This window comes from Paramormyrops kingsleyae, chromosome 7 (assembly GCF_048594095.1).
Source record: "Paramormyrops kingsleyae isolate MSU_618 chromosome 7, PKINGS_0.4, whole genome shotgun sequence".
NCBI classification, from domain to species: domain Eukaryota; kingdom Metazoa; phylum Chordata; class Actinopteri; order Osteoglossiformes; family Mormyridae; genus Paramormyrops; species Paramormyrops kingsleyae.
The window spans coordinates 5,933,522-5,953,368 of NC_132803.1; the positions used below are offsets into that span (position 1 = coordinate 5,933,522).

At 40.6% G+C, this 19,847-nt stretch overlaps 1 protein-coding gene across 1 annotated transcript; it reads left to right on the forward strand.

Moving 5' to 3' along the window:
* The first annotated feature begins 663 nt into the window (after nt 1-663).
* On the forward strand, nt 664-19,505 carry LOC111857775 (MARVEL domain-containing protein 2-like). The gene is made up of 16 exons (XM_072713864.1): nt 664-755; nt 2,136-2,232; nt 3,801-4,916; nt 5,242-5,268; nt 6,669-6,823; nt 7,172-7,343; nt 8,390-8,440; nt 9,330-9,446; nt 13,411-13,463; nt 13,699-14,386; nt 14,754-14,921; nt 15,958-16,082; nt 17,465-17,626; nt 17,755-17,926; nt 18,202-18,243; nt 18,333-19,505. The coding sequence occupies exons 3-16, from the start codon at nt 3,816-3,818 to the stop codon at nt 18,429-18,431; spliced, it is 3,132 nt and encodes a 1,043-aa protein (XP_072569965.1). The 5' UTR covers nt 664-755; nt 2,136-2,232; nt 3,801-3,815; the 3' UTR covers nt 18,432-19,505.
* The last annotated feature ends 342 nt before the right edge of the window (nt 19,506-19,847 follow it).

Consider the following 19,847-nt stretch of genomic DNA (forward strand, 5'->3'; position numbering starts at 1 on the left):
ACTTTATAGATTAAAATGTGTTTGATTAGTATCATATAGTTACATTATTTTCAGGCATTTCTCATTACCACAGTCTACTGTGATGTTGGTACAGTACAGACGTGAGAAAAAAGTACATGGACAACAAACTGAATGATGGATAAAAGCCTCCTCGCCTGGATAAAATTAAGAATCACTTTGGTTACACGTTAAATATGAATAAACAGTATACTACAACATAATAAAAATGATTGAAACACATTTTGTATTATAGCCACAGGATAATACTGTTATGTGGATGACTGAGATGTTGAAAGAATGCTTGCTGTTGCTACATTAAGAAGGCGGTGTATAGCTCAGTAGGTTAGGACTGTGAAGGTCACTGGTTCAAATTCTGTGGCCCGCAGACTAATGCTGCCATTAAACCCTTGAGCAAGGACCTTAACTTTCTATTATACACTTTAAAGAGACACGCACGTAAGAATCAAAGACTCACAACATCCTTGTTTTGCCCTGCATAGGAGCACACGTCGATACTTTTTAGTCACGATACGTTTCAGTCCCGTGTACGTCACTACCGCCACCTGTACCCGCCCCACTTCACTGCACTGGTGATGGCGATAAAATTTCCCAGGTGAGCTCGTATCGGTGCGCGATGACGTAACGCCGCCGGGATGGGCCGGTCACGTGGTTTTGTTCTCTCGCAGCCGCTGAACCAGCGCTTGGCTGGGAGACGCGCATGGAAATTCCTGGAGAAGTTCCTTTTCCAGATTAAGGTAAGAAAGCTCTTTCGGAAGGATAGTGTAGCTGTCACTAAAGACGCTATAGGAACGGCAAGTATGAAAAGTAGTACGACTTTGTAAATGTTCTGAACCAGGTATTGTAAATGTTCTCAATTGTCCTGGGAAAAAAAAAAGTGAGAGGAAGTTTCTTATTCGTTTCGGTACAACGCCACAGAACAAACCGACTTTGCCTTAAAATAACCATTCGCAAAATTCTCATAACTGGTGTAACATACAGTATAAAACACACTTAATGTATAGCTAACTCGAATGCCCAGTATTGGGGTATTTAACTTAAAAGCAGTGGAAGGCGGAAATGTGCGATTGTAAAGAATCCAAAGTACGCTGGTAAAACCTTTTTCTCTTATTAAAACACATCTCACTTAATGCTAGGTATATCCATCCATTTGTCGCCAAAATGCTTATCCTGGACGTGGTCGTGGTACTAGTTTCAATAATATATTGGGATTATAAAAACTGGAAAAAAGTTATTTTAATATAACATTGCGTTACTGTACTTCGGATGCTTAATCATTATACAATTATTGATGTTGTAATTATATAATTACAACATTAATTGTATATACATTTCAGAGGTCAGTAGTTTTTTTTTAAATTTCCCTTCTAGATATAATACATTTTTTTAACCTCAGGTAGCAGCAATAGTCATTCTGTATTTTTTGTTCTTTTTTTATGGTGTGTGTAGTTTTAGTGATTCGTAATTTAAGAGCCTTGTAACTCCTACATCCGTTTAATTAACAATGTTTTCTTACTTCTTTTGAAAGCAGGTAAAGGTGACTTACTACCTAATTAACAAATTGACTGAAAAAATTTGCCCTTCCCCCCACATGCCTTTTTTAGGTGTAGAACAGTATTAAAAATAAACACTTTTTGGGGGGTGCTGAGCTTATGAAGGGAAACAAGTAGCATCTCAATGTTTTATATACCATAATACACATTCAATTGTATTTCATTATTAAAAAAAATAACTTGTTACTCCAAGCCCTTTACTGCTTTTTTTCATAACCAAAATCAATATAAAAATGCATGAATTTGACCTTGAAAAAAGTTAGACGTGCAAAAGTTGATTGAAAGTTTTTTTTTTTGTACTCCCCAAAAAGCTATAACTGGCCTATGTAGCTGTAGGCCTAATAATAATAATAATAATAATAATAATAATAATAAAAGTTACAGCTCATAAGAAATTGAATTATGTGTTTTGCTACCAGTAAAATGTGTGTGTTTTAAATGCTTATGAGCTCTGAGTGGTCTAATTCACATGATAGACTTCCTCAAAATCAAAAATGATGGAAAAAATCTTCTTTTCAGAATTTGTTGGATTAAAACTGAGTGACCTTACTGTTTCCATGACAGACCTTGAGCTGCATGTACGGTACTAACGTTAGGTGAGGTTTATGTAGCCCGACTGCAAGAGAATGCCGGCCTTGGTGAGCTGCTACATGTGAAGGAGGTATGTAGTCGGACACGTTCATTTTTCTGTGATTAACATACTCTGAAGCCAGAAATGCATGTGTGTCGGTCCTGTTCACCTCATTAACTTCGGCCATTTTCTTCAGACCTCTCTCAGTAGGTAATTTTCACTGTTTTTTTTTTTTATTGTATGTTTCTTTCACAAATCTTGGTAAATTAGGCACTGTACTGCGTGAGAGCAGTGTTGCTGTTTCTGTGGTGATGGACCCCCCCCCCCCCATTGCTGCTTCACTTGTTGACCTTGTTTATTTGTTGCCATTGTGAGTGTGAATATTATGGAAGCACATTTTCCAGTGTGATGGGGAAAAAATTCTGTAACTCATTTTAATGAGAAGCTTTTTTTGAAATAGTCACTTAATATCTTAATAATGACTTGGTTGCTCATTGTTACTTTTTGTGCTATAAGACTTAACCGTATTATAAGACTGTTTTGGTAACTATTTTTGGGAAAAAAGAATTTAGAAAACCAAATCTTGTGTTTATAATGAAAAATAATTTTACTCAACAAGAACATATAAGAAGTTAAACATAACAATTAAAGCAACCAGGCAATCACATTACAATAGGTGTATTAAACAGGAAACATTCCAATAGACAAATCTATTATTGGGGGGTGAGGGGTAGATAAGCAATATTACAAGCTCCAGAATATTTTTGATACAACAGACCTGCATAAAGACGGCAAATAAATGTATTATGGCGAGTAGTTGACTCATTTTAATAAGGAAGATGAAGGATCTTTTTAAATTACTCTAACAGCCAATATCTGTTTAATACTAGCAGCAGCACAGACAGGGAAGCTAACAATTAATGCAACATTCACAGCTACACCCTGATGAAACACATGCACTCCATGGCAAATACAGTTACGACACAAATTAACACAAATGCACAATAATGTCACTTTTTAAAGATGCACGTGGTGCAGTGCAAAGAATGCCGGTAACTGCATAATGATTCCCACTGACCAACCCCGCAGAGTTATATAATATATCAGCCAGTCATGGACAGTGGGTGGGATCACGCTTATACGATGATGTATTGCTAAGATGTCTGTTACGTTGATTACATTTACTCCACCTTTAAGCAGGAGCCAGAAAATGTATGCATTCTAGTGTTGTATGTCTATAATGACATATAAATTATAATTCTTTAATATAAGATGACCACAGGTTTTTAGATGTTATTTTTTTGGGGGAAAAAACTGCCATCTTATTTTTGAGCCAAATCAAATATGAGAACCTTTTTCAAAATAGTGATTTAATATTTTGAGATGCGTATTGTTTTGAGAGTCATCATTTCATGAAAGTTTCTCATTGTCTCGTCAAACTAGAGTCACTGTTTTTAGAAACTTTCTCACTATAATAACTTACAGAGTCTTAATTTTTCCCATCACATTTGTGGAAATGGGCGTCCATAGAATACAGTTTTAAAAGTGCTGTACAGTTGTGGGGGTGGTTGGATAATTTCGGTCCATTAATGCACTGATAGGAGCTTTATCTTCTGTCCTGTCCATCTTTAGAGCTTTCTTTCTTTGTGTGCTTCTAGGGCTCGACACGCTCCATGTCTTCCGAAGAAGGGTTGTCTGGTCACTTTAACCGGGGTAGGGCCGCTCCCCACTATGACCAGGTTCCCATAGGCTCCCTGCGGAGAGATGACCCTCCCCCCCTCCAGCATCAGTTTGCTGCCAGCCTGGCCATGAGCTCTGAGCCCCTGCCCCCTCCTCCCCTCCCGGAGGATCCCCCTGTGGGGCCCGAGTTTGACCCCAGTGACACTGAACCAGAATTGGATGGCATTAACATCAAACCCGTTCATCGCTTCATCCCCGATTCCTGGAAGAACTTCTTCCGGGGCAGTGGGCGCAGCAGCGGCAGCAGCAAGGGCGTCCGCTGCTCCCCCCCACACACCTCCTCGGCCCCCAACTCCTTCCTGGACCCATACGGAGGATCGGGAGGCAGCTACAACACTCACAAGGAGCAGCTGGCACTCCTGCACGATGGCCTGCCTGAGTCCTGGGACGGACGGACTCAGCAGACGGCGCTGACCTACAGCGAGCGAGTGGAGGAGTACAACATGCGCTACGCCTATATGAAATCCTGGCCGGGTCTGCTGCGCATCCTGGGCTGCGTGGAGCTGCTGCTGGGGGCGGCGGTCTTCGCCTGCGTCTGCGCGTACGTCCACAAGGACAACGAGTGGTTCAACATGTTCGGCTACTCGCAGCCGCAGATGTTCAGCATGTACGGCGGTAGCAGTGGATCCTACTACAACGGGCCCCAGACGCCCTTCGTCCTGGTGGTGGCCGGTCTGGCTTGGGTCGTCACGGTGATCCTGCTGGTACTCGGCATGAGCATGTATTACCGCACAATCCTGCTGGACTCCAACTGGTGGCCACTTACAGAATTCGTCATCAATTTGGTGCTGGCCACCCTGTATATGGCAGCCGGGATCGTGTATGTGAGGGACACCATCCGCGGCGGCCTGTGTTACTATCCCATCTTCAACAATGGGATCAACGGGGCCTTTTGCCGCACCGAAGCCGGACAGACCGCCGCCATCATCTTCCTCTTCGTCGCCATGCTGGTGTACTTGATCGGTGCCATCGTTTGCCTCAAGCTGTGGCGCCATGAAGCTGCCCGCAGGCTTCGCGAGAGCCTAGGCCTTGAGGTGAGAGAGAGTTCCCATCTGTAATACTGGCAGTTCTCAAAGGAAGAGTCATTTACTGCGAAATAGAGGTTGCCATAGGTAGTCTGCTTAGTATAGTTAGTTGCTTAGCGACCGAAGGATGAGCTCAGTCTCTTCTGCGGCAGTTGTGAATGAAATCACCTTTGCAGATAATTTCAGTTGCACTGCATTATTTTGGAGTGACTGTCCATATCCTGAGATGCATTGAACTGGTTTGCCAATGATGTAGTAATTGTTTTATTATGTCTACCATGAAACATCAGTAAATCAATTTCACCTCTTTTTTTTTTTTTTGTTTTGTTTGAAGACGTCCCACTCTGCTTCAAGATCCTTGGTAAACATTTAATGTTTCTCTCGAGTAATTGTTGCATTTTGTACAACAAATACCTCTATGAGTCACATGACAATGAATGATTTATAATGAAAATATATGTAGTCTTTCAGCATACCTTGTTGTAAATATAGATAAGCTTTAGTTTCTGTTGATAACTGGAAATCTATGTACAGCCGATCCTTCTGCATTGTCAGGGTAAGGGGCACAGCCCCCCTGTGTTCTGGAAAGCCTTTTTGGTCCCTTTAGTGAGCGAAGCGAAAAGATACCAGAAATGCCTGATACAAAGATCGCAGAGAGATAACATGCAAGAGGCTAACATGCTCAGCATCCACCAAACCCGCACTGGACATACAGCCGCGGATGAAATTAAGAGACCACAGCACAATTTTTTGTTTCACTCATTTCTGAATTTAAGGTTGTGCGTCTGTGAATGTTGTTTTTTTTTTTGCAAACTGCACTCTGGTTCTTCCCTGTTTCTCATTAATGAAGGGCTTCTTCCCTGTTTCTCATTAATGAAGGGCTTCTCCCCTGCTTTATGGGACTTCAGTTCTGCTTCTGTCCTAGCAGTGCACTTCACACCTACAGTTAATGTTTCCCATTCCTTTTGAAGGTCACTTGATGTTATCCTCCGATTCATGAGAAATTCTAAGTTAACGGTCATCTCTGCCATTAGAAAGTTGCTTCCGCCCTTTACCTGACTGGTTTCTAGTCACTCCCAGTGTCTCCTGCTTCACCTTATTCTTGCGTCCTGCTGGCTTAGAAATTGTGAGCCCGGAAGCAACCTGCTGCTCAGTGTAGCCGCCTGCCAGCAGAATCACGATTAAACCAGGATTTTAACATGCAGATTTGTTTAAAAATGTAGAATGGTCTCTTAAGTTTTTCCGTGGCTGTATATTTTACACATTTATGAGATACTAAATATTTAAGGTGTCGTATGCTGGCTGTGTTGTCTGTGGCTTTCGCAAAACTCCCAAATGACTTATGCTGACCCCACGATGTATCGAATCACCGATGGGGAAAGCCTCTGCAGAAGGGTCAACTGTATATGTCAGGGTTATTCAAATCACGGTCCTCGAGGTCCAAGCACTGCTGGTTTTCCAGCCTTCCTTTACCTGTCAGTCAGGTGAGAAGCCTCTGACCAATCAGAATCAGTAATTATTAAAATAACTACCTGGGAGAACTGAAAACAAGGCCTGGATTTGGATTCAAGGTCCAGATTTTAAGAACCCTGGTATATGTCATATCTACACACCCGCAAGTTCATTTATTACTTTGCCTAATGTAGCTGTAGTCCCCACAGTTCAGTTATTTATACTCGCATTCTGCTGAAATCATGCCTAAGGCTACTGCCCTTATGTAGTCTCTCACCTTTTTTTGTGCCCCATGCTATTGCCATGTAGATTGTCCCAGGTTCCAGAGCCCCTGAGTCTAGGCACAATTATCCTAGTACCGTGGAGATGGAACCAGTTGCTGTGGAAACGCAGCCAGAAATCCTAAGAGGACACATTCCTTCTGGACACATTCCAAAACCAGTAGTCATGCCAGACTACATTCAGTAAGTGTTTGCTTCAGCAAAATGCTTGTCTTCGTGGTGGTTTTTAATGGTCTGGGCTAGCAGACGGCACTGAAAGCCAGGTCGCATCTCTTTATTCCTCTTGTGAAAAATGCAAATCATTATGCAAAACCTTCTTTGTTTGGTACATGAGTCTACTTATTTTGTCCAGTATCCCCAACTAGGATCCCCTTGGATTTAAATGTTTTTTTTTGGTGTCTGTACTTCTGTTTAACTTGCTGGCAAGTGTCTAACCGGAACAAAATGTGCCTAAGACTGTTTCTTAGCCATTATCTCAGTCCTTAGCCTTATTTCCCTGTCTGATTATCGTACACGTCCTTCCCATTGCAGGAAGTACCCCAGCATTCGGACAGATGAGGAGCGAGACCAGTACAAGGCGGTGTTCAATGACCAGTATGCAGAGTACAAAGAGCTGCACGCGGAGGTGAATGCCACCCTTAAGAAGTTCGATGATCTGGATGGGATGATGCGTAACCTGCCCCAGAACGCTATCGATCAGACGGTAGTGCCTCTTCATCCCCCTTCTGCTTTTGTGTGAACAGGAGCGCAGAGTAACAGCTATTGAATCCAAAACACACATGCTGTGGCAGTTTTTTAGAAATACTTTCGCTGCCTAATAAACTGAACGCTTTTCCCTCAATTGCTTGATGTAGAAGAGCCTCTTTGGTATTTGGTATAATGATTCTGTTTTTGGTCATGAAATAAGTAGCTTGCTAGATGGTTTTGTTGCAGACTTGGAGGTGGGCGATAAATCGATTTTATTGACTAATTCGAATTTACAGTTCAGGACTATGTGTTTTTATGAAAATTGATTTTATTACTTATTTTACACGCGAGCACCAAAAGTGGAACTAATGCGACGCACCGTTCTTCACGGGTAAATTAGCGCACCGCACCCAAACACTGTAGCGGATTCACAAACAACATGGCAATGGTTTGGTTTTGCGCCGTCGGACACAGACCAAACAAGTCCTCGTCGCAAAGTCTGTTTAAAAACTGTTGCAACCAAAGGAAGCAGCACGACAAATTTATTCCAGCACCTAAAGCAGAGGCACACAGCGGAGTGGGAGAAGTGCAGCTCCCAGTGAAATGAAAATACCTGCAGCACCAGCACAACATCCAAAATTAAGCAAGAAACCGTCCCAGACACGTTTTCGAACTGTGTGCCATATGATAAGAATGGGGCACGATGGAAGGCGATAACAAACGCTGTCGCGATGTATATTACAAAAGACATGGTGCCCATACATACTGTGGAACAGCCGGGATTCATTAACATGCTAAAAGTTTATAAGTGTTTACAATGGCGTGGTCTGCCATCTCACTTACAAGCATCTTTTTTGGCTTGTCAGATTGCACTTTATGTTGTTTTTTTTTTTGTTTTTTTTTTACTTTAGAGTTAAAACTTGTTTTGAACCATTTATTTGTCATCTGTAGTTTGATTTTGAGTAGGGGAGGGGAAAATCGATTAAAATCGAAAATCGAATTTATTGGCCATATCGCCCAGCTCCATGCAGACTCTGACAAAATATGCCTCCTTCCTTTCAGGAACGGGATCGTGTTCACAGAATCCTTCAGGAGTATCAGAAGAAGAAAAATGTAAGTGTTGAAATGTAGCCATCTGCCCATTCACCCCCCCTGATTGCTCTCCCTGCACTGATGTGTTGAAATGTAAATGCCCCCCCCCCACCCAGCCCAGTTTCTGTAACACCCAGTTGGAGCAGAACCTAAAGAATTTGTGTCCTGAAGACTCTACATAAATCTTGGTTGTTATGTGCAGCATCACAAATGTAGTGCTTTCTGTGTTGGAGGACAATAGGGTAGAGCCAGACTGGATGGGTGAGGGAGGGTCTCTCAATAGGTTCTCACAGTAATCATGGTTTTGTTCCTGACGGACCCTGGCCATTTATGGCCTCTGAGGCTCTTGCTCTCAGTTCCTGGTTGTTGAAACTTGAAACTCCAGGAGGAAATAGGAGGGAAGGTAGTGCATTCCTCTCTAAGCCGACACGGAGCTGAAATGAACCTGAACTGTTACTGAATTCTGGCTGTGTACCTTTGAGAGGCATATTGACATTTGTCACAACTCGATTTTTTTTAAAGGGAAATTTGATTTAGCTTGCAGTTCTTATGTAGATATAAAATCAGACATGTATTGTTAGATTGTAATTTTTTCCCCTCATGCTTCAGGTCTACAACTGAAATGGAGTTTATTCTGTTTTAGTTTTATGCAGCTGTTTGACAGAAATCTGTGTAATATTCCTGGCATCCCTCCATAATTGATTCTTCTCTGGAAAATGCATGTACATTTTTAGTATATATCAGATCCCAGGAAGAAGCAGTGTGGAGTAAATGTCCCATGGTCTGGCTTTATAACCAGAACTGATTTGTATTGTCCATTGTGACATTGAGCTGCTTCCTATAATCTGAACAAATGATGTAATGGACATAGCTGATTGACTCGACTGATGTTTGTGTTGCTTTTTGATAGGATCCTACATTCCTGGAGAAGAAAGAGCGATGTGAATACCTGAAAAATAAACTCTCTCACATTAAACAGAAGATTCAGGAATATAACAAAGTAATGGAATGGAATGACGGCTTCAGTTAAGCCAATAAGGAAACCTACCTGTGAGCAGCGTTTTCATGAATTCATTTTATCCATCCATCCATCCATCCATTTTCCAGCTTTAAGGAACTTTAAGCACATGAACAGGTGCTTTTGCTTGAGCATACTTAGAGTACCTTTCTTGGGGTCATTCTGTCCGTGGGTTGATCTCACACCAACAGTTTTTATTTTATTTATTTGTTATTTTTTGAAAAGTTGCCAAAGTGCCTTTTGGTTAGTGACTTGCCAGTGTAAGTTAATGACTGTTTATTTTGAGATTATTACTGATAGATATCCATTGTGACTTTACACTGCTCTTTCTTCATTTGCCTTCAAAAGTGGAGTTTCATTAAGGCAATGCACACACTCGCACGGCAGGCTGAATGACGCGATTGTTTATATCACAGTTGGTAATTTCTCTGCATTTTGTATTCATTTTTTAAAAATGCTTTTAATAAGTATGCTCCAAAGGCATCACTTTTGCATAACATTCCAATGTTTCTCTTGCCTTGCAGTAGCCATTTTATATTTTTTTTCCCCCACATTTATGATATGTTGCTTATCATGTGGATATATAGTTGTAGTATATAATTTTTGATGAATAATATCCACAAATTGTAAACATTGTATAAATATTTGTGAAATAGTCGCAGTACACTTTCTTGAAAGCAGTCTTCAAGTTAAAATGGAGAAATGATTCTTTTAACTCATTTCAGATATTGGTCCTTCTGCTGTTACAGAATATTTTTTACTGTGAAATGCAAAGTCATGTAGTTTCTTTGGAAAATTTTAAATGATATTCTTAATGACAAATCTAAAAAGTCACAAAGATTATAAATATTACAGCCATTGTATATTGTAATCAGATTCAGCCTTACCAAAGTTTTCTGTGTTGTACAAACTGTCTGATAAATAAAGGACCCTATCAGATTGCTGTGAATAAAGTGTATACTTGCATAGGTGTAACACTCCACTAACCATTGATGGCAAACAACATTCATGTGGTTTATGAAACATGACTCAGCATTTGTCATTCCATTGATGGACTTCTTGACAATTTCAGTTACTATGCAGATGTGCCTGTGGCACTGTTTCTGTCAGCCTGCCTTTCTCACTAGCTATCCTCTCACATGACAATTTCAGTTACTATGCAGATGTGCCTGTGGCACTGTTTCTGTCAGCCTGCCTTTCTCACTAGCTATCCTCTCACATGCCCCCCCCCCCCCCCCAGCATTTATCTGAAAACCACTGACTGCATGCAGAACACTCAATTTATGCTTCTTAGCTGCAGTTGCTGTGCATATACAGCTTCCTAAGAACGCCATAAACTATAAAGCCAATACGACGTGGCAATTTGTTTTAACGTTATTTTGTTAAAGAGATGCCTTGTTCATGCTACTGGATACTTTCTCAAAAAAGTCTCCTGAAGAGTACAACATTTCTTCTGCGGTTTGACGCAGGATCATTTGTGGTTATTAATTATAAATGAAAGTCCCTTAATCTACGCAGGTAGGAAGCGCTTTCCCTCGTTCCTGCCAGCACCGGCGGCTACCTGGGAATGCCCGCAAGACAGAAAACTTAACACTTCAACTTGGAAAAAATCTGACCGATTAGATTTTAATCAACGATAAGCTAAAGAAAATCACAATTTTATAAGCTACTATTAGAAGTGGATAGCCTACTTAACAATTGGTCATTCTTAGTGCATCTGCAAATGCATGTCTATTCTAATCAGGGCAGTAGGATCAGTCCTTAAAATATGGTTCGTTTGGCTCATATTCACCATGAATGTTGGCCTATTGAAAAGGATTATGAAACTTAGGTAGCCTATTCGTATGTTACGGTAACATGTATTACATCCTCGTACACTAAAGCCTAAAGGTTGTTTTTTTTCGCCGGGCGGAGCGAAGTATCAAGGGCGGATCGAGGCGGAATGACCCCCGTCATCGGCAGGGTGTGATATATCTGACTAACCTGGGCTTTGCGCTCCATCCTGCTGAGCGTCGCTCCGCGAACCCGCAAAGAAACAGGTGAGTTTTCTGCTAATTAATTTTTATCGCTGGTTTTTCAGTACTGACCTCCCAGAAGTCAGGGTATCGCTGATGTATACCTTCTCTTTGTTTGAGCCTATTTTTGCAGGGACTCAAACTATATAGGCTACTAAAAAAATCGACTACTTTAAGAGAGACTTAAAAACCTTTCGGCTGATTTTAATATCTTGTATTTAACAACAAATTTGAGTGTTGGAAAAACCCGAGAATCTTTTCATGGTATTTAGTTTGTGGAGAGACTAGTGATTTATTTATTTATTTATTAATTAGCGTATTACTTCCTAGTCGCAGGTACTATTAAACCGGATAAACGAGTAAACAGTAGTTTTGGTGACATGACGGTGATTCACCTGTTGCTCCTGATTCAGAGACGCACGCAATCATTATATTCTGTGGCGCTTCATTCCAAATTAATCAATGTTTTGCTGTTAGTAATATATTCGTCATTAACATGTATTTTATTTAAAGACATAAACTTGTGTGCGGTTTATATGGCGCCGCATTTGTACATAATGGATTTTTGATTGATTTAAAACAAAGATTGCATAAAATTTATATTTGAACTGGTGATCGATCTGTATTACATCTTGCCCTTCGAATTAATCTTTAAAAAAAAGGGAGCGGCCAGCTTATACGTAGGCTACAAATTTTGTCTTCGAACTTCCTTAATTTAGAATATGGCTTATTTTATTTAATATTATTTTTTTTTTGCAATAAGCCATTCGTTCAGATTTTATCTGCCGTTGTATTTCTGACTGACGGCCGGATCGGTCAGCACACGTCGAACACATACCATGAGTTTGTATGTAGGTCTACGTGCTTATAGAGTAAATATCTGATATTCTAAATATCACCTGCATAACTTAGTATTTACAAACATTTATACAATAAACGATTCAGGTGGTTTATTTGAAATTAGTGCTTTCTAGGGGTGTGACAGAATATTCACGGTTAGGTGCAGCAGGGAAAAGAATTTGTTTTGAACTTATATATTATTAAAACTCAGGTTTTCCAGCTCTGACGCATCTGATGGTGACACGCAAGGAAGCTTACGGCAAATCTGTATTATTCCATTATAAACCGAAAATTACCTACATCTAAAGTGTTGTGGTAGCTTGCAAACCTTACAGACTATTTACAAGGTAATAAAACTCTTACATAGGCCACATGTATATGTGTGTGCAGACTTGTGTTGAATTAAAAATCTCACTTCAGCCTGCTGACCAAAGTTGGCAACCGTGAAAACTGCCGATACAATCAGGAAATTACAGGAATAGTTATTCTTCAGACACATTACAAAAGAGCCGCTTATTTACACATTGTAAAAATAAACCTGTAAAATGAATTATAGAATATAACATAGCATTTAAAATGAACTAAATCCCGCGTTCTTTAATTGCTACCGAGGATGGCAAAATGGCAAAAGTACATCTAAGTGACATAGGGAGAATATATCTTGCAAATGTGGTTTTACGCACACACGCATGACGTCATATTCAGTATGTTTGCGTGTCGGATGTGTTGCCATCAAAATATGCGAGCCAGGTGTAACATGGCCGACATAGTCTTGGTCTTAAAAACTACACTCTTTCCGGTGCTGATGTTTATTGGGTAATCAATCTACTCTCCAGCCGCCTATTGACAGCCCGTACCAGCATTTGCCGTAACTAGGCTAACTCACAGCCACAGTTAGCGTAATGTCTTCCATGTTAAACACCGTCCGTGTCAATAACTGTATTCATTCGTTTCATTGTGTATGGAACCGAAAATGGTGTACCGAACGGTACCTGAAGAATACGTGTGCCTGTACACCGCTAGTGCTGTCTGATCTTTATATAAATGTTTTCTTTTCGTTTTAGGTCACTGGCAGTGTTTATCTCTCAGTAGTGAGGATTCCAGTTGTGGATTAACCAATGTCTTCAAAGCCAAACGGGAGTCCTCCTCCCTATACTAACGATGATGTTTAGTAAGTTTTGCTTCATTGTGATGTTTCTGATGTCTTTGCTTGTTTCCTACCTTCTGCACTTTGATAATTACTTTTACACCGTCATTTGAATTCAAATTTTTTTCTGTATTTTTTTTTTTTTTTTTTTACATACTCTTATGTGTGGATGTTTTTTGTGCATGCATTCAATCGTCACTTTTATCTTTCTGATGCTTTAAGTACATAAGGAGCTCATCTCCCCCCCCTTCCCCCCCAGCCATGCACCCCCAGATCTGTATGATGCAGGACCACCGCAAATAGCCTATTCCTATTATCCCGATGATGAGATCCAACACTTCTATCGCTGGACTTCCCCACCTGGCATTATCAAAATCATTGCAGTTATCATTATCATTATGTGCGTCGCCATCTTTGCCTGTGTAGCTTCCACACTGGCTTGGGACAGCAACATGGGCATGATGGGCTTTGGTGGCCTATCAGGAAATTATGGAGGAACCTCCTATGGAGGGGGCTATGGAGGGGGCTATGGAGGGGGCTACAATAGCTTTGGTGGTGCGGGCTATGGAGCTGGAAATGGCTACGGCTATGGAACCCTGGGAGGCAACTACATCGACCCCAGGAAGGGCAAGGGCTTCATGATTGCCATGGCAGCCATCATTTTCATTGCCGTTCTTGCGATCTTCATCTTGGTGGTGTCCCGGCAATATGCGTGCCGAACGCGGAAGTTCTACCTGATCTTCATCATCGGCTGTGCCATCCTGGCCTTCTTCATGTTCATAGCTACGATAGTGTACTTGGTAGCTGTAAACCCCATGGCCCAGTCTTCGGGGTCTGTGTATTACAGCCAGATCATGGGCTTGTGTGCTCAGTACCAGACCCCTCAACCAAGTGATATCTTCGTCAACCAGTATCTGTACCACTACTGTGTGGTGGAACCTCAGGAGGTGAGTTTACCATTGGTTATGTTAATTTAGTCCATTTTGATTACAGCAAATGGTAATTGACCCCCCCGCCCTCCTTCCCTATTGTCCTATTCAGCATAATTTAGCTGGGATGTAGAGTTCTCTTGATTTAGGATATAGGTATATATTAAATACTGTGGAAACTATATTGCTTGGTAAAATATAATATTTTTCACATTTCTGCATTCTGCTATTGTTAACTATAATGCAACAGTCCTGTGGGTCTTGTGAAAATGCCAGTTCTTTAGTGAGACACATTTCTCAGGTTTTTGAATGATTATGCTGTCCAGATGTCAACCTTCAACAGAGGGTATGTTTTTGGTTGATATCTGACCTACTTCCCCTGCAGGCCATTGCTATTGTTCTTGGATTCCTGGTGACCGCCGGACTGGTCATCATGCTGGTGTTTGCCGTGAAGACCCGTCTGGCGATCGGGCGGTATGGGAAGGAGCAGATTCTCTGGGACAAAGTTAAGGTTATCAATGAAGAGGATGCGCCGCAGGATGTGGAAGAATGGGTGAGTGTCGAGGGCCGTGATTTCATGTGAGATTTAAATATCAATGTTTTTTAAAAAATAACTAAATAAGGGAAGCAAAAGTAATCAAGGTTTTGCTTAAAGTAAAATTGTCCCTTTTGGTAATTTGGTGTGGGAAAAGTGACGCAAAAAAAAACCCTGCAGCTTTCTGTGAGGTTTTGATGGGACAGGGATAATGAAAGTTCTAGAAAAAAATCTTGGATTACTTAGGTGGTAGATTCAGTGCTTCTTAAAAGAATGTGAATCGGTGTGATGAAGGAGAAGAGGAATCCGACATGGCTGACCATACCTGTGTGTTTAAAGAAACTGCTCGTGATCTGTGGAGGGGGAGAGGGAGGTTTCAGATTCAGTTTCTGGGTGTGGCTTTTGGAGGTAGTTTCACGGCTGCTTCTGTTCCTGAACTGATGAAAACAAACTAAAGGGAATCTGTGACTCGTAACTACTGTTTTTTTTTTTTTTATTATAATAATGTAATCCCACAAAGGACATCCAGTTATTGAATGTTTGGGGCTTTATGATGTATAATAATGAAACGTTGGTGTCTCAGTCCTGTTCTGAAGTCATAGATCAAGGTATTGACTATTGTTTTGTGGTACTTTTAAACAAAATATGTAAGTAAATTTAAAAGAATATGTAATTATCAGACTAACTTGAAGTTGTTTCTGCCTGTAGCCTCCTGTATGTGCGTATATTTTTTTCGTTCTGGACTGTGATACCATCTCTGGCATTTCTGTTTGTCTGCGGGAACTGAAAAAGCAGCAGAACTGGTTTTGCAGGGCGTTCAGGCTACAGGGTGTTTACTATACAGACAGGCTAAAAAGCAACCTGACCCTTAGATACTGAGCCATAGTAACAAAGCCAGTGGGGGCATTGAAATTGCAGGGCAACTTCTGTAGGTTCTGCTTGTTTTTATATTAAAATTTCATGGAGTTTCAGTACAGTTTAATGAAATGGTCACCTCTGTTTTATAAATGTAAAATGATGGCATAATGAACAACATTAGCTGTACCCCACACAGGTGAACAACGTGTCATCTACGCCACCACATCTGCTGGCTGAGTATCCTGAAAAGTTTGGGTCCAGAAACCACCTGGATGACCACAGTATGGAATATGGCAAACCGCCCTACAGTTACAACCCAGAGTGAGTGAAAACCTTTCAAAAATAGGTTGCACAGAGGTCAAGGAAGTTTTTTTTTTTTTTGATACTTGAGGTGATAATTTTGCAACATTATTAAACACCTGATGGAAAATCTAAAAAAAAAAAATAAACATGCCAAGGCAGTAAAGCATTTCGTGGAAAGACACCATCTGAACAGGCCTGAACTTGTGTGGTGTTTTGTTCCCAGGTCTCAGACTTAAATCTAAAAGTTTGAGCTTGTGCCTTTCCAGTTCACTGGCAGCTACAAGTTGAGGCCTGCATGCATTTCAAGAATTAAGTGTAGCCCTGCAGCCCTGACTTTGAGGAATCTGACGTATTTGGTATTTTAAAAACAAAATCAAATCAAAGATCATCAGTAGTATGGCCGTTCTTTACACCACAGGACACCAAAAATCAGGAGTACTAGAAATGTGCACCACGTCTCACTGATTTGACGTGCTATATCCCTCATCCGTGTGTGAGACTGTCATTCTGGATGAGCCAGTATTTCCACTTCAGCTGTAGTACAAGGGGAAACCAGCATGAATATTTACTGTACGGGAGTATGCTGTTAGTCATTCAAATGAACGCTGATTCCCTGTATGGTGAATATATCAGCCCAGTGTGTTTTAAATTCAGTAACATTTAAGAAGTAACTTTTGAATGTTAGGCTCTGGAATTTTGGATTGTAAATGAGTACAATTATGTAGAATGAGTGGAATAGGGTGAGTTTCAGTTCCTAGTTGTGATACTGGTTTCTTGGCTAGATATCCCCCCCAACAAACTGGGTAAATAGAGCAGATCTTGGTGCAGGGTGAGCGGTTTTCTTTATTGAAATTACCTGGAACATAGATCATATTGTAATTATATAAACTAGTATTGTTTTTAAGTGACTAATTTACTTGTCTTTCCTCATCCAAACCAGCACACATTCTATCTGAATGAGGTATTGTATTGACACAGTATGTCTAAAGGTCTGCGACTGTCATTAAAGTGCAAAGCCATATAAGCTCTTAAAAGCCGGAAGGTGCCGCTGACATAATTAAGCCTGCAGTGAGAGTTTTTATAAAATTAGAGCATGAGATTCAGTAACTTGAATAGTCTTCCAACCCTGGACATTGAGAGCCAATGGCCTGCAGGTTTCAGAGAGATTTTAATGAAGCACCCGAAGGAATTCCAGGTGAGATGGCTTGCAACCAAAGTCATTTGAGTAAAGCAATAAAGAAATTCAACCTCACCTTTATTTTTATTGCATCAAAAACCAGAACAACCTGTGGCCCTGAGAGGTGTGGGTTGGGCATTCTTAACTTGTGTAGAGTTACAGCTGAGTAAGTCTTGGTTCTAGGTTGATGTGTTTGTGTGGGTGTGGTTTTTTTCCCCTCCAGCCTGGCCAATCAGGATACACTCCCACACACCTTGGGTCCCTACAGCAGTAGTTCTAGCTCTCTGGGGAAGCCTGGGAAGAAGCCGAGCGGACGGCCCTCACGCACCAGTGGCTATGACACTGCTGAGTCTGGTGATGAGCTGGATGATGATGAGTTTGATGGGTAAGGGTGGGGGGAAACTGTGACTGCATTTGGGTGCATGACACTTATTCACCAATTGTTAGAGAAGTACCAACAAAATTGTCATCCCAGAAAAGGTTGATTTTTAACTGTGAAATTTGTCTTTTTAGTGAGTTTCCACCCATTACTACTGAACAGCAGAGGCAGGACTATAAGCGGCAGTTTGACAAGGACCACCAAGAGTATAAAAGCCTGCAGGCGGAGATGGACAACGTCAACAAGAATCTGGCTGAAGTGGACCAGGATCTCGACAGCCTTGAAGAAGGAAGCCCGCAGTTCCTGGTCAGTTAGTTTCTGTGCTGCTTGAATACTAAAAAGAGGAAAGACTTCTCTGCCTTTTTCTCCAGGGAATATTCAACATGCTTGCCAAATTTAGGCTATGGTATAGAGCCTGTATTAATTAATAATAAGCAACAGTACTTGAATGATGATTACGTGGTGCTTCTGAAGATTTCAGTTTTATTTGCCAGGACACCTAGATCTTGATTCAGTACTCTAAATTTGGTAGTTTTAGTAAAAGATGTTGGAAGCTGTTAAAAGCTGTTTCTTTCTTCCAGGACGCCATGGATGAGTACAACAGGCTGAAGGAAATGAAAAGGGTATGACTCCTCTCGCTCTTTTTTTTTTTTTTTCTTCTTCAATGAAATTTTGCTTAGAAATGCTTACATGTAATCTTCCTCGTTTACAGTCTTCGGATTACCAGACGAAGAAACAAAGGTGTAAGTATCTGAAAGGCAAACTCTCGCACATCAAGAAGATGGTCAGTGATTTTGATCGCCGAGATTAACCTCTGACCCTGGACTTCAGCCTGGTTCGGCCATTTTCTGGGTGAACGTGTCTTACTGCATCGAAAAGATCACTAAAGGGCAGGTCATTGCAGAGGTTTTTCTTTCAGCATAATAGTATTCAAACATATCAATTTTATGTAGATCTTCACTTTTTTAAATCTCCATAAAAGGAGATGTACTGGATGCAAGTTTGACACATGAAATGAATTTGTTTGACAAAGCAGTTTTTTATTCACTTGTATAAATGTTTTTTTTTTTTTTTGTAATGTTGATGAATACCAGTGATTTCTAATGTCTAGTACTTATTGCACAGTTTGAACTACTACTATAATCTCTTGTAAACTGTAACTATGGAGTAGCAAGCTGTTAATGGGTTTCTGTCAGTGGCTCATCTGGAATTCTGGAAACTTCCACAGAACATTACTCTGTACCCATTTCTGGGTTTCACTGTGAAAATTGAAACTAATCAAAGTCTGCTGCAGTGTACGAATTAGTCTTTTTTTCTCTCATTTCTTTGTATGTATTGAATTCTACAACATTTTAGTTTATAGAGTTGTGCTGTAGGTTTTTAACATGAACGTATATCATACCCAAACTGAATTTTGTACATTTTAAAGCTCGTTTTGAAGTGCCTTTCGGGTTTTAACTTTTAGGAGACTAACTGCAGATGAATGGCTCCAGTATAATTTTTACCAACTACTTTATATTTATTTTATAAACTGGATTAATAAAACTATTGAAGTCATCTTTTGTTTCAGTGACTATATATAGGAAATGTTGTTTTAAATGAAATGATTGCCGAACCTGTATAATCCAGTCCTTGTGCAATTTTCTGAAATTATGCAATGGAACAGGCCATGCTACACCTTTTGAGAATGTATGGCTTAACGTTTCCTCACTCATAGCTGGAGTCATAGGGTTAACTGGGAGGAGAAACCAACAATCTAGACTGGCTGTGATTTCTTAAAGTAGCATTCAAGTGTATGCAGTACAGAAACGGGTGGCTTTGGCCTGATGGCCTGGAGTGTTCTGTAATTTTCCATTTTATTATATTAAAAAGCTGTTGTGTGTAATGGTCATGTTTGTAAAATGCAAAATGTAACCACTGTTTTGAGGAAGAACATCTGACACAGATTACTGACATATGGTTCATAGCTTCTACTGGGGAAATAGTGCCGATTACTCTCTTCATTATCTAATCAAATGGCTTAAGTAAAGAGGAACTCTCTTTATCTTGCCTAGCAAGACCCAATTGCAGAAAGCCGCTGAATTAGCTTCATTGTGGTAGAAGTGAAATGATCAGTTTTCTTGATTGGGGGGGGGGGGGGGGTTTGCCTAGGGCCCCAGAAACGGTAGAGCTAGCCCTCATCTTAATCGCATATTAGTGCTAAAACATATGGGTTTACCTCGTGATT